Source organism: Polypterus senegalus, chromosome 4, assembly GCF_016835505.1.
Source record: "Polypterus senegalus isolate Bchr_013 chromosome 4, ASM1683550v1, whole genome shotgun sequence".
Taxonomy (NCBI): Eukaryota; Metazoa; Chordata; class Cladistia; order Polypteriformes; family Polypteridae; genus Polypterus; species Polypterus senegalus.
The window spans coordinates 202,171,942-202,186,913 of NC_053157.1; the positions used below are offsets into that span (position 1 = coordinate 202,171,942).

A 14,972-nucleotide genomic window follows, 5' to 3' on the forward strand; every position below is an offset into this window, starting at 1 on the left:
CACTGGTTTGACGTTTTGTGAAACGACTGGTTGCTCACGGAGTCCCAAATGAAACAAATTACCTGCATTGTGAGGAAGTGTCAGTCATGGCACTATGGTCATGTGGCATGATTCCCCGAGGGTGATCCAGCTCACAGGTTACTCATTGCTAAGGACGCAAGCAGCTGGACCAGGGCAAAGTGGATGTCCACATAACACCTGGCTGCAGCAGATAGCTGGTTATTTCCGGCGGGTGGGAATGGACTGCGTGTCTGCATGGGGAGTTGCCAACCAAGATCTTAAGCCGTTTAATTGTGTGGTGGGTCTGGCAAAGTTTTGTACTAGTGCATGCACCCCCAACCTGACCTGACCTTCTTACTTTGAATGGCAAACTCCCACCTCCCCACTCTCCAAAATTCTTTGCATAAAACATCCACATCAGCAGACTATAAAGAACGAGCAAATACAACTGACGAAGAAAAACAAACACAAGTACTTGAGTAAACAATGTAAACAAATGAAAATCAAACATCTAACAATGACAATAATATATACTCAAATTACGCATTGTTCCTATTGCTTCCTCATTTAAATTCAAACAAATACACTTTCCTGTAAAATTGTGTTTTGCAATGACCATCAACAAAAGTCAAGTCACTGTGAAAAGCAGGAATCGTTCTAATGCAGAAAGTTTAACATGTTCACCAATAAACATCTTCAGTAACCTAATAATATTATTATTACTTATTTCACCGATGCTTTTATCCAAGGCAACTGACAGCATTTGACATAAAATTTGTTACATTTCTTTTGTTTTTCCAAATGGACCACAGGCAGGTCAAGTGAACTGCTAATGGTCACACAGTGTCAGTAGCAGGATTTGAACCCAACACCTCAGTGTTTGAAGTCTAAGGTCCAAAGCCGCTTTAGCCACTGCATCACACTGCCTATAAATAATATTAGATTTAGTCATTTAAAAAAATAAAAATTGCATACAGAAAAAGTACTTAATTACAAAGTACCCAATTAACTAACAGTACTATAACAGAGTTCCACTTTATTACAAAATTTCCTAGGTGAAGCCAAGTAACACAGGTAGTTTCTTCATAAAATTCAAAAGAATTACCATAGAAAAAACACTTGCTACTTGCTACTCTGTTATAATTTGACACAGAGAAACACATGTACCATGTATTTTCAAAACATTAAAATGTACAGTGATATTTATTAAAAGCAGCAGATTATTACCTAAAAAAGGTAATCAACCTGTATACATGACAATAATCTTAAAATACAATGCATTTCAATGCCCTGTCCAATGCTGGTGCTGCCTGGATATCTTCTGGCATAAAACCATGAATTAGATTAAGTGGGTTTTTTAATGATACATTATGTCATTTACAATATTGGTGCTAAAACAGAAGACGCATTCTGGCATAGACATTTGACAATTTCTCTTACATAACCTTGTATATTAAAAAATATATTAGCAAATTAACATTTATGTAACCCTATTTCATATGTCTTTCTGAGATATTTACTTTAAAAAAAAAAATAAGAAAATAAATAAAAAAAAAAAATATATATATATATATATACACACATATACATACACACTTACTTAAATTCCTTTGGATTTAACTTGATAGCATCAGTAAAATATTTTATAGCAAGGTCAAACCGACCAGTATTAGCTAACTGATTGCCTATATCTGAAAGACAAAAAAGGGGTATAATTTTATGTACTTTAAAATAACACCCAAGTTAAGCATTAAAAATAGAGGAAATAAATTACTTAATAATTAATGAAATTACAACATTTTATTACAAGGAGAAAGAAGGAACCATTTCAAGATGGAAAGATAGGCCTTCACAGAACAAACATGTACAAGCATTCAGACTGAACAACTTCACTCAGCAAACTATCTGAAAGTATATCTTTAGACTATGAAAGAACAGTCAAGTATTAGAAGGAAACTACTTTAAACTCTATGCAGAAGGCACTCCATCAGGAACACAAGTGAATTCCAGGCATCCCACATTAACCAATATGATAAATAAAAACCAATACAGACATTTTACTGATAACGATAATATAGGCAACTAGCAACATATAGCACACCATTAGAAACATCTGTCCTGGTGTGGAACAGAAAATGAGGAGCAACATGATTTGAATTAAAGGTTAGCTTAACATGTTGAGACACGATCTGCTTATTATGAACTCAGAGATGCATGTTTCAGTATTATACAATATGAAGTGTGCTTAATAATATACATTTTCCAAACAAGGTTAGTCCAACTTAAGACGACAGAGACTTGATGAAGCAGAAACAAAGCAGAACAGGGTGCTACTCAATTCTAGGGCCGGCCCTTTCATGCAAACACCAAACCTAAGGTTTCCGAACAGAACTAACAACGTAAATTCCTGGGGCCTCATGTGTAAATGGTGCGTACGTACAAAAATGTTGTATAAGAACGTTTCCACATTCAAATCACGATATATAAAACCTAAACTTGGCGTAAAGCCACGCAAATTTCCATGGTAGCTCATACCCTGTTGTACGCAGGTTCTCTGCTTGGTTTTGCAGACTGGCGGCACCCAGTGTAAAAGCAGTGCTACTGTTCCTGTGTGGTTATCCTTTCTTTTTTAGATCCATATCCCTGACGCAGCTTTATAAACACACTGAAATTAACTGCATATTGTTTATTAGTTTAATGCATCTGATTGTAATTAACCTGTAACAATATAATGGTCCACAGAATGGTCAAACTGTTCCAAATACCATAACTGCTTTAGCATTGTTAATCACACTGCACCTTGGATCATCTTTTTCCAATATCATTTTTAAGATGAAATGCAGCAAAACATGTTTATTATATTATACAGACAAAACGTTAACTACATGGTGCCACAGCGCTAGCGAGCCGCTGGCGCTCCGTTCACAGATTGTTCCTGCCTCGCGCTGTATTCTTGCTGGTGCTGACGTGACACTGGAAGGATAGATGGATAGAATAACTAAACACGTACTACGAAGATATTTCAATGTTCCTTAGAAGTTATGAAGAATCGGCATTCTAAGCTTACAGATGGCTGATGTCTATTAAAGAGCGGATTGTGTGGCGATTGGGTATTTGGAGGAAAGAAAAGTAAGGACAGGAATTGCAGGTTAGTACTTTTGAAAGAGACAGTACTGCTACAATAAAGTATTTCATCAAAGGCAGCACATGGCGCAGCAAGCATCTTGCGTGAGACATGAACAATCACTGCGCCACTGTGTTCCCATGTTTAATAATATGCTTTAACTCCTATCATCATGAAAATGATATCATGTATACATCTCAGTATTTTAATTATTCAGAGAGCTGTAATATCACGAATGTAATGGATTCTGTGTCCTGTCAGAGGAAGAGATAGCCCGGAAGCATGTAGTGATTCACACACATAGAAGATCAAATACAAAACAAAGCATTTAACGTGCTACTTTAGTTATGATGGGATTGAAAAACTAGTAAATTAAACGATTTTAAGATTAAGTTTATGATGTTCTACTTTAATGACATAATAACCTATGTGATTAAAGTGGAAATTTACAGCTTAAAGTTGACATTTCATGTTTTTCCCCCAATGTGTGCCTTTTTTTCTCTGTAACGTAATAAGCTTTCATATGACACTCAGACTGTGGGCTACGACTTGCCTTTTCACAGCAGCTTTGATATCTGACCACTTCTTTTTTTATTTCAGGCACTGTGCGACTTTGTGAATGTGAGCTTTCGAGTTTCTTCGACACGCTATGTCACTCGATCAACTCCCTTTTGTTGTTTATACCACTGTTTAAACCAACAAATAGTACGTTTTTCTTTTCCTCCATTTGGTATTCACTGAAATTCTTCTATTTTCCCGCTTGCTTTTGCTATTGCCTTTTCACAGAAGGCTGAGCTTAAGGGCTGTGTCACACACATGCACATGGGAGGCAGCTAAAGGGCTTGAGTGAGGACAGTTCCGAGACATACCGGGATGTGGCAGAGTGCACTGACTCTTTTTCTCCTTTGCCTGCAGACCATTCATGGGAGATTCCACCTGGTCCTCTTGACTTCACTTCCGGGACCGAGCCAATGAAAGTAGACCTTGCCGGCTCCAGCCCCTGTGATGTCACGTCCGGGCTGCACCAATGACAGAAGACCTACATGAGCCCGACCCCTTTGACTTCACTTCCCGTCCTCCCCTTTAAAAGCCTCCAAATTTTTCCTATTCCCTCAGTTCTGTTTTGGACTCTGTTTAGTGCACATCAGTGCTGTATTTATTGAAAATTACTTTTGCAGCCAGGAAACCACATCATACAGGTGGCTGCCCCAAATCTTTATATGACTCTGTCTCGAGTTTATGACAGCTGTTTATATTGATTTGCATATTTAAAGAAGCATAATTCTGGGAGGAGTTGGGGCAGGACAGCAGGTGCATGCACGTGTGGTACTTTTCATGCTGACCGGGATTTGTGTAGGGGAAGAAAGTGGAAGTTAGCGTACGCATAGATTTATGCATCTGGATTTTTTTGTGCGTAAGCAAATTTCCGCTTTAGTCCATACGCCATACGTATATTGTTATAGTGTGAATTCTACACACTGCGTTACACGAGGCCCCTGGTGTGTGAATGAACAACAGAGTACCTGCAGAAAAACCGAGTCACCAGGTTGGAATTCAAATCCAGGATTTTGGATAAGTGAATCAGCCACATTAAAAGGCAGTCTAACTAGTTTGAGCATAATTTGTGGTTTTTGTTTATATATAGCTTTGATTCCATTTTCTTTTGGTTTAGGTTTTTCAGCATGTTTTGTTTTTGCCACAATTTATTTGTCTAAAAATGAAAGTTTCTTTATAGTTGTCAAACTGTTTATCTTTTACAGCGTCATTCAAAAGTATTCAATCGCCTTGAAAGTCATCATAATTTTCTGCATGACAAAAGATTTTAACACATTTTTACCCATTCAGTATTTTTAATGTGAGCTTTTACGCTGTAACAATACACATCCAAATTAAAAGTAAACCATTTTCTGTAGATATTTAACTGAAGAAGCAAACTCAGAAGTCAGTGTTTGTATAAGTACTCAAAAGCCCTACATATTAATACTTTGTCAAACTGCCTAAATTCTTTTGGGGTAAGTATGTACCTGTTTTGCACATTGTTTAGTAGAGAATCTTCTCCATTTTTCTTTGCAGAATTTATAGAAATCCTCTAGGTTGGTGGGGTGGTGCCTCTAGGCAGCAGTTTTTAAAAGGTGTCACAGATTCTCAGTAGGGTTAAAACCAGGGCTTTGACTTGGCCATTCCAAAACATTCACCACTTGTGTTTTTGTGCCACACCAGTGTCACTTTGGCCTTATACTTAGGGTCACTGCCAGATACTGAAAGATGGATCTTCTCCTGAGTCATAGGTTCATATGGTACGGTATTTGTGTCCATCCATTGTGCTTTCAACTCTGACAAGATTCCCAGACCCTGCACATGAAAAGTATCCCCATAGCATGATGATGCCACCACAATATTTCATTGTAGGTATGGTGTTTCTTGAGGCACAGGCAGAGTTAGTTTTACACCACACATACCTCTTTGAAGTTTGGCCAAAAAGTTCTGTTTGGGTCTCATCTGACCATAAAACCTTCTCCCTTCATCTTTCTCATGCGTTTTAGCAGATGCCACACATGATTCTTAAGGAATGGCTTCTTTCTTGTTCCCCTGCCACTGTGGCCTGTTTCATAGAGAGTTCTGGAAATTATGGACCAAGGCACCTTCACTCCAGCTTTAGGCAAAGAGCACTGCAGACTTCTGAGAATGACAATTGCATTTTTAGTAGCCTCCCTCACCAGTCAACATCTTGCTGTGATGTTTACTTTTGAGGGGCGGCCTCTTCTAGTAAGTCTTGGTGCTGTGATAAACCTTCCACTTTCAGATGATGGAACCAACAGTGTTTAATGGGTCATTCAAATTCTTCGATATTATTTATAGCCATTTCCTGCCTTGTGCATTTTAATGACTGTTTCTCACATTAGCAGAATGCTCCTTTTTCTTCATTATTGCAGGAATTATCCAACAAAGACTATGGCCTGTACAAAGGGTGTTATTTATATCCAGGCAGATATAAAGGACTCACAAATAGAAAGTAATTATGTTTAATTAAGGTCAAATGATTGTCACATGTGTTGTTTGTCATTAATTTGTCATTTGTGTAAACCTGGAGCTTCCAAAGCACAGAGGTTTAAATACTTGCACAAACACAAACTTTTTGAGTTTTTCTTCTTCAGTTCAATATCTACAGAAAACAGTTTGACTTTGGAAATGTATTGTTACAGAAGAAGAGTTAAAAAAAATGCACAATGGATAAATAAGTGTACAAATATTTTACCATGCAGTAAGATCACTTCTCACATATAGTCTGATTTTATACTTTTTATATTTCCTGATGTTGACTATATGTCATCTACCTATTTCCAAACTCTGAAAGTATAATTATCTAGTACAAAGTGAATAACATTGCTTTTTTTCAGTATAAATACTGAATTAATCTGAAGCTGTGTACTAGCTATTCTAACTTGACAAATCCTTTATGGCTCTAATTTTCAAACTGGTTTACTGTATCTGATGGAACAGGTGGCGATTATGGACAATTAAATGTACAGAATAAGTCACTAGGAAGTGATGAGACTTCGGTGTTCGCTCTCAGTTCTTGAAGGGAAAATTGACAGCTGAAGTGACCAATGAAATCCACAGAATACGGCTGGTGATGGTGAGATAATGGCTGCAGGTACTGGCAGCTGTGCACAAATTTGTCTTATTCTCCAAGTTAATATTAAAGGCTCATGGTTTTAAAAATACAGACAACTACACATTGGCATGTATACTATTCACAAGTGTGGTGAAAATCAAAATTACAAACTCTAGTTTTAATATTGATATCTTGGTTTACTTTCAGTCCTAGTTTTCAGATTTTTTCCACTTTTATTTTAAATTTAGTTAACAAAATGACTAATTTTCATTTAAAATGTGTTTTGGTATATAGTTTTCATCATTGAAAGAAAGAAAAACAGTTGAATAGTAACTAATTATTAACTAAATAATTGAAAGCAAATTAAAATGTACTCACTTCCAAGTTCTAAACTCCTGGAGATGACATCTGGACCCATGTCACCACTAATCTGGGTGGGTGGAAGAGAAAAAATAAATATAAGATCTAAACCAATTACAAGTTTTGTTTAACAGAAAGACAACAATCTATATCAATTATTTTAGCCAAAAATAAATTGCTTTTTTACACAGTAGAAGGGTTAGGAAACAAGTATTTTAGCCCTAAAGGTATGTACAGAAAGACAGTTTATAATGACATTTATGTTAGCAATTAAATTAGATAAATCTGGATAAACATATCACAAGTAATACTAACTTATTACAAATTATTCAAATCTACTTAAACAGAAAGCAAGTTAATTTTACTAGAATATTTTTATGTTTATCCTTAAATGTGTTTGCATCAAAATACAGTAGATTGCTTAGCTCTCAAGAAAACTCCAGGCATGGTACGGTTTTCAGCATCATGATTAAAATGTATTTTCATATCACTTTTCACCTTTATTGAAAGTAAACGTTTGTTTTAAAAATTAAGCAAATCGATGAGACTGCAGAATATGATATATTACATAAGGAAGGAAACAAAAAAACTTCAAAATAGCAATAATCTTAGAGCTGAAAGGTGCTATCATAATATTTTACAACATATGAAAAATGTGCTGTCTTTAAAAAAAGTTCTAATTTTACTGGTAAATGAATCGGGTTACAAAAGTGCTGCAAATCAGCAATGCTACAAAAAAAAATAAAAATATATGTATTTAAAGAATATCATTTGTGTACTTCTACATCAACACCAGAAGAATGCAGACTCAGAGCTGAGGTTGAAGAAAATAAATGCACATACTAGCAGCTCAAAACAAAGATCAGGTTTAAAAAATAATAATAATAAAAGCAAGAAAATATAGGACAATTTCACTTGTTACTTAAAAATCTGAAACCTAACAGAATGATAGTAAGTAAACCTGCAAAGCTTGTCAGAAAGGAATCAAGGTTCTACAAAGGTTAGTTTGAATACCTCACAGATCCTGCCTCCTAGATTCATATTCTATACCTAGTCGGCGTCTAGGTGGAATTTGCACGTTCTCAATGCATCTGCATTTATTTCTCTGTACGCTCCAGATTTTCTTCCATTTCCGAAAGATGTGCAAGATAGGTTAACTAACAAACCTGAACATGCCATGTGTGTAGTTTGATATGCCTTAGGCCCCAATCCCCATAACCCTGATGTGAATACACTTTGCTGAACAACTTGTCTTTGAAGTTTCTACAAATCGTTTTTTTTTCCATAAACACATTGCTGAAATACGCATATTATAGTCTAGATACTGATTGTCAGTAGCCTAAACTCCATTTTCACTGGGAAGGAGAAATACACTAAATTGTGGATTAAAAGAAAAGTAAAGGAAAACAAAAAAAAGGCTTAAAAATGTCATTATGCCATACAGAAAAAAAATCAAAACAACAAATGAAATAGAGAGATAGGTAAGAATAATGGCAAAATTTAGTACATAGTCAGAGTTGGAAGTGAAAATTTCAAGAGAGATTCCCAGAGGTGGAGCTTGTTCAGGTCACCTTATACAATATATCATTTATTACTGACATTAGATATACACTTACCAGTAAAAACTTCTCTAAACAAGTAAACCCAAATACATACAAAACACATGCACAACGAAAGTCTATCTTAAACTTTCTTCACAAAACAAATTTTTCTAATCCCTATGCAACCTACCTCTTGACTTGACTGTTTCACTTCCACTTCTTGAATAGTATTATTTATGTAATTTTTCTTTCTCTCTGTTTTATGCTTTAACTCTTGCAGTTCCAATTTACGTTTAGCAATGCTTGCAGCTTTTGATACAAAGGAGCTAGTCATATCCAACTCTCCCTGCAAATAATCAAAAGTAATGCAGATCAATGAAGTAAAAAGATACAACAAAAGAAGAGAATATGTAGATTGTCAAGAAAACCCAGTTGTCCCTGATGTAACAAACACTGAATACCCGTAACAAAAACAGCTTTAGACAGGCAATACCCTTTGAGCTGTAGGTATTACTGGAATTACAATTACAGCATTTGTAAGTTTTAAACAAATGCAGTATCTGTAATAATACAGCTGTGAGAATGTATATAGTCAAAACAGAATAATGTCACAAGGTAAAAAATTTATACTTAACATACCCCATTCCAGTTAGCACAGGATTGTCAAGTCTTTTTATATCAAAATTCTCCACTTGAACCAAAAATGTAAACATTTTTCAGACAAGAAATTCAGCAAAAACTATAAAATTTAAAATAGTCATATAAAAGTATAATGTACACATGTCCAATACTGTACTTTTAAGTTAGTATTAGTTGATATACATGAAGGATAAAACATCATAAAATATCATGCATCCCTCAGAAATCACTGAAAACTATTACAAGAACCTGTTTTACGATATACACAATTCCAAGAGAGTTTGCTTCAAAAAGAAAAATGTTCTACTTGCTCTACACTGAATGACTTTTACTTTATATAGCACCTTTTAACATTGAAAATCACCACAAGGTACTTTACAAATACACAGTTACTACTGCGTACAATATCTTAGATATATTTTTTATACTCTGAGTATGCAAAGCTTTTGGACACAGACATTCTCAGAGCTTAAAGGTAAATTAAACACATGTGGCAAATACTGTTCAAGGTATCTATTCGCATCTCATGTGGAAGTAAACAATAAAAAAAAAAAAAAAGATCTACAATGCTGGCTGCCTTTTAATACATAGTACATAATTAATCACTGTGCTTCACTTTGCACATCAACAGGATGATGTTAAACCACATCACACTACCCATAAACACAACTAAAAAGCATGCTTCTCCCTGACTAATTACAATGAAATTGTGGCACTCCTAGAGTAACATTCTCCTAAAAAATGTGAAATAAGAAGTTGAAAAAATAAACAGCTTAAAAGAAACCTCATATTTCAACCAAAACTCTGACCAAATGTTTTTCCATTTTGATGGGAGTTTGTTTAAAGATTATAAAAAAACTGGTTGGGGGGTATGGGGGTTGGGCTGAGGATGAGTGACGAATGGAGAGAATAAGAAAACATTACAGAAGGAAAAGAGGACCATATACAAAAATATGGTGTATGCATGCTAGCATTCTGGACTATAACATACAAAGCAAGCAGAGATTTAAAAGCAAAATGTAGCTCACCTCTGATTCTTCAATGAATATTTCATCTTTGCTTTCATCATTACATTTACCAGTTTCTTTCCTACTTTTATCTGAAGATGCAGTTGCAGTTTTTACTGATAAATTGTCACATTTTTTACATATATTTTCTTTAATACCTGAATTAAGTTTAAGATTTTGCATTTTTTTATCCTAGGACAAAAGAAAAAAAAAAAACAAAAAGCTTGTTAGCAATTATAATGGCTAAGTATTAAAATAAACATTATCACAATAAACACTTACAATTTCATTGTTTTCCTTTTCTAATTTTTCCTTTCGTTTTCTTTCTTTCTGCCTCTATAACCAAAACGTAAATATTAACATTACACTGAAGTCTTAAACAAAATTCAATTATCTGCAAACAATAATGTAACATTTTCTAGTGTTGTTTCATCACTCATTCACGCCTAAATATATAGAGCTAGTTAATCCTTAAATGTAAGCTACAGAAGCTTGAAAAAGTTTGGGCACTCTTGTTTAAAATGTCTGTTACTGTGAATAGTTAAGAGAGCAGAAGAAGAACTGGTCACCAGAAGGCACACAGTTAAAGATGATGCATTTCTTTAATATTTTAAGCAAGATTACATTTTTATTTCCATCATTCACAGGTACAAAATACCAAAACAATGAAAAGGACATGAAGCAAAGGTCTGGGCACCCAACATGGTCAGTACCTAGTATCACGGCTTGTAAACACCTTTTGTAGCAAGCTAAGAGTCTTTCAATTCTTGCTTGGAGTATTTTCGCCCATTTGTCCATGCAAAAAGCTAATTCTGCAAGATCCTTGGGCTGTCTTGCATGCACTGATCCTCTTTTGAGAACTACCAACAGATTTTCGATGATGTTTAGGTCAGGAACTGTGAGGGCCCTGGAAAAACCATATGCCTCTTAAGGGTATTCCATTGTACATTCCGAAGTATATTTCAGATCATTATCTTGTTGTAGGACCCATCCTCTTTTTCACTTCAACTATTTTACAGATGGTGTGATGTTTGCTTCTAGAACTTGCTGCTATTTATTTGAATCCATTATTACCTACACCAACAATATGTACCCTGTGCCACTGGTTGCAACACAAGCCCAAAGCATGATTCATCCACCCTCCTGCTTAACACTAGAATCCCTGAAGCCTATGAAAAAACTGGTAATCTCGGGCCACCTTAAATTCATTCGCACCTCTCCGTCAGCATCTTTTGTTTTGCAAATGGTTCATGAAGGAAGAGTATTATATTCCCAGAGTACCTTAAATTTATATAAAGTTTCCAAATACACCTTTACATAATATACATATTAATAAAGTCTACATTTCAACACAGTACAAAGCATGTGTGTCATTTAAATAGAAAATCTGCCTACAAAATGCATTGGGTGACCTCTGTAATCATCAAATACAGAGTCTGGTACATACAAAACATTGTTTTACACAATACTCCTGAAGGTTAAACAAGCAGGATTAAACTCATTAAGACTAAAACAGCCACAAGTGGTTAAGAACACAAAGAAAATGGTTAAGCAATAAAATATCAATCTTACCTTTTTCTTTAACCTCCTCTTTTCAGCTTTTTGCTTCACTCTTTCTTCTTCATCAACTAATTCTTTAGCATTTTTTTCTGCTTCCTAAAATGGCAATACATACACATAATATATAAAAGCCTAAACATTGAACTACCCCCAATTTCACCACAATTTTTCTACATCATACTATTTCAGAAGAATTTTGCTCTTTTATCCAAATCTTGTAAAATTTGGAACATTTTCAGAATTGTACTGACAAGAAGATGTGACATGAAATAATATTGTGGATTTATGTACAATGGGAGTCGTTGACTGCTTAACTGAGGTGCAGCAAAGCAACAGTTAAAAGTCACTCACAGCCACACAGTACGATTGGCAATGCCATCTTACTTGAGATTTGCCAAAGTTTCCTTTGAGCACTTTACAGCTCAATTTCCACGCAGCACACAAGCATGTCTCCTTTAAATGTGACAGGCTCCTCCACCTTCTTCACTTGCCACCAGCTCCATTTCTCTGCATGATTACAGCCAGAGCTTGGTCAGTGTCTCTCTTTGGCCTGTGGCATTCATTTGCATGACCAGCAAGCCCCTTTTCTCCATGAAATCACTTTTTGGTTCATAGTCAAAAAAAGGACATGGTGCCTAAGAACAGTTTACTTGCTACAACATTTTAACAGACAAATATTAACCAAACAAAATACTGCACAGGTCTACAAGTTTTCTTCTTCTATTACATCACAAAATCTCAATCAAATCAGTCAAAGCATTTTTGAGGTTTTTTTTATTTTAAACATTGATATATCGAAATATCCTTTCTGAGCAAATGGTTCTACCATAGTCATATCATCTTGCCAAATTTTTCATCCAAACAGGAAATACTGTTTTTATTGCAGAGTGAGTCAGTTAGTCAGCTTTACATTATATATAAATACAGTATATGTGAAGTGTTCTCATAAAAGAGTGAGACATGCAAGGCTAGTGGCTCCAGATATTTGCTACAAAGTATTTTATTAACCGGTTATTCAAAATCATTTATTAGACACACAATGCACAAGTCAATAACAGCTTAAAAATGTAACTTAGCACGTATACAGACATACTGTACAATCTAAACATCTCTATTTTAGCTAAAGTATTAAGCTCTGCATAATACTGACCTATAAGACAGAGGGGCACAAAACTCAACAAGAATTTTGAGAAGACACATTTGGAGCTTGCCAGAAAGTACTAAATGACCTTGGAAGATTTCATGGTCAGATCAGAACAAAGATAGCACTTTTTGGCCAAAGTTCATGAAGACAAGTGTGGCGTAAATGTCACAATGACCATGTCTCAAAAAAACACCTTACCTATAGTGAAGTACTGCACGGGTTTGGTAGCATCTTTATGTAGTTTGGCTACTTTTTATCCGCAAGGACTGGGCATCTGAGTAAAATAGCAGGAGGAATGAGTGGTGGACAAATACAAGCAAACACTGAACAACCAGGTGAAGAACAGGCCAAAATTACTAGGAAAAATGTACCAAGCTGGTATATAACCTGAAAGACTTATAGTTGTTGTTTCTGCAAAATGTGGTTCTACACAAATAAATGTCACACAAAACATACTTATTTTAAGTTTCAGCTCTTAAAAAAATGATCACGGAACACAAAATTTCAGTGTAGCATCTGATACGCAGTAAAATTACAGAATTACAGAATAATTGTGCAAGTCAATATTTTTGGTTTTCTGTGGGCACTACATGGTCCTGAGGGAAAGTACTATATTGTGCCAAATTTGCCTATAAATTTGGATCCACTATACAGACAGATATTATGAGAAAAACAGTTGCCACATAATACAGTGATGAAACCCTATTAATTTTATGATTTGTGTTGTGGTATTACTATAGAGCGCTGGCCTAAAATCTAATCACTTGTGTCATTCTATGCAAAAATAAAATTCCTTAAAAAAAACAGCTGAGATTTAAATTATTCTTACAACTATTACAACTCTTACAACCACTGCAACAGTATTACATTTTTGACATTGGCAATACTATATTAACTCTACAAAGTATAAATTACCAAGGTGTATAGACATCCACGGTCTTAATACACTACAAAAAACACAGATGACATTGTGCTTTTGGAGGTGAAAATCAGTATGGAATAGTCTATTTCAGTATTTCATGTAAATTTGATGTTAGTTATACAACAGGATTTCACTCTAAGGAAGATTTTACAGTATAACTGATTTAATGTACTAGATTCTATATTAATGTACAGTACACACTTATAATGATCAAGAATACAATGTACAATAAAAATGTAACTGGAAATTGAATCAAATTAACAACTTTAATAATATTTAATTTGAAATTAAATACATTGTGTCAAATGAGGTGAACAAGCTACTTAGACAGACTGGGGTGACAATGTTTCTGTCCACGCATTACTTTGCAGATCTAGGTGTGTGTTCATTTCCTTCTCTTAATCATCAAGCATATGTTTCGGTCACGCAAATAAGTGGTCTGCTATATTCACTTATAAATTTCTTTGAGTGAGTGTATGAGTGCCTGTGCATATGCATGAATGTACACACTTGTGTGTGGCTCTGTGTGTACGCGTGTAAATTTACATAAATTATGTATTGTTAAAAACTACTTGTCCAAAAAAAAAAAAAAAGTTTAAATTAAATTTTTACAACAATTATTGTACATAGATGTGTTGGTGTTCAGGGCGGATATCTCAGAAACCTCTTGTTCTAAGATGTCCTCTCTTTGTTGGGAGGTACTCATCCAGGAGTTTTACATAATGTAAACACACAAAAACAACAATTTTCATCAGATGTACAAATAAATTAAAATTCTCCACAGACAGACATAGACACACATACAGACATCATGCCAAAAATTAACATTTTTCAATGTGTTGAACATTGTAGAATCAAAATCTGAACTTTACTTGAGAGCACAATTTTAACCCCTTCACCAAACTACCATCGACATGGAAGTAGACACAATGTCCAAAAGAAGAATAAAATATAATGGGGGAAAAAAAAAAAAAAAAACACACACAAGAAGGAAGAGCTGTTCACTTCAGTATATGAAACAGGTAAATTTGTATAAACAGTACACCATATAAAGTAATT

The 14,972-nt window shown here is 34.9% G+C and overlaps 1 protein-coding gene across 1 annotated transcript in view; it reads right to left on the reverse strand.

Moving 5' to 3' along the window:
• si:dkey-33c12.4 (uncharacterized protein LOC560112 homolog) overlaps nucleotides 1-10,625 on the reverse strand; it is a 35,426-nt gene extending 24,801 nt beyond the window's left edge. Inside the window, exons 1-5 of the mRNA XM_039751864.1 lie at nucleotides 10,570-10,625; nucleotides 10,309-10,479; nucleotides 8,832-8,987; nucleotides 7,119-7,170; nucleotides 1,601-1,691 (exon numbers count right to left, since the gene is read on the reverse strand). Coding sequence (XP_039607798.1) covers nucleotides 1,601-1,691; nucleotides 7,119-7,170; nucleotides 8,832-8,987; nucleotides 10,309-10,470 — 461 coding nt within the window. The 5' untranslated portion in view covers nucleotides 10,471-10,479; nucleotides 10,570-10,625. The remainder of the gene's footprint in view (nucleotides 1-1,600; nucleotides 1,692-7,118; nucleotides 7,171-8,831; nucleotides 8,988-10,308; nucleotides 10,480-10,569) is intronic.
• Between the last annotated feature and the right edge of the window lie 4,347 nt (nucleotides 10,626-14,972).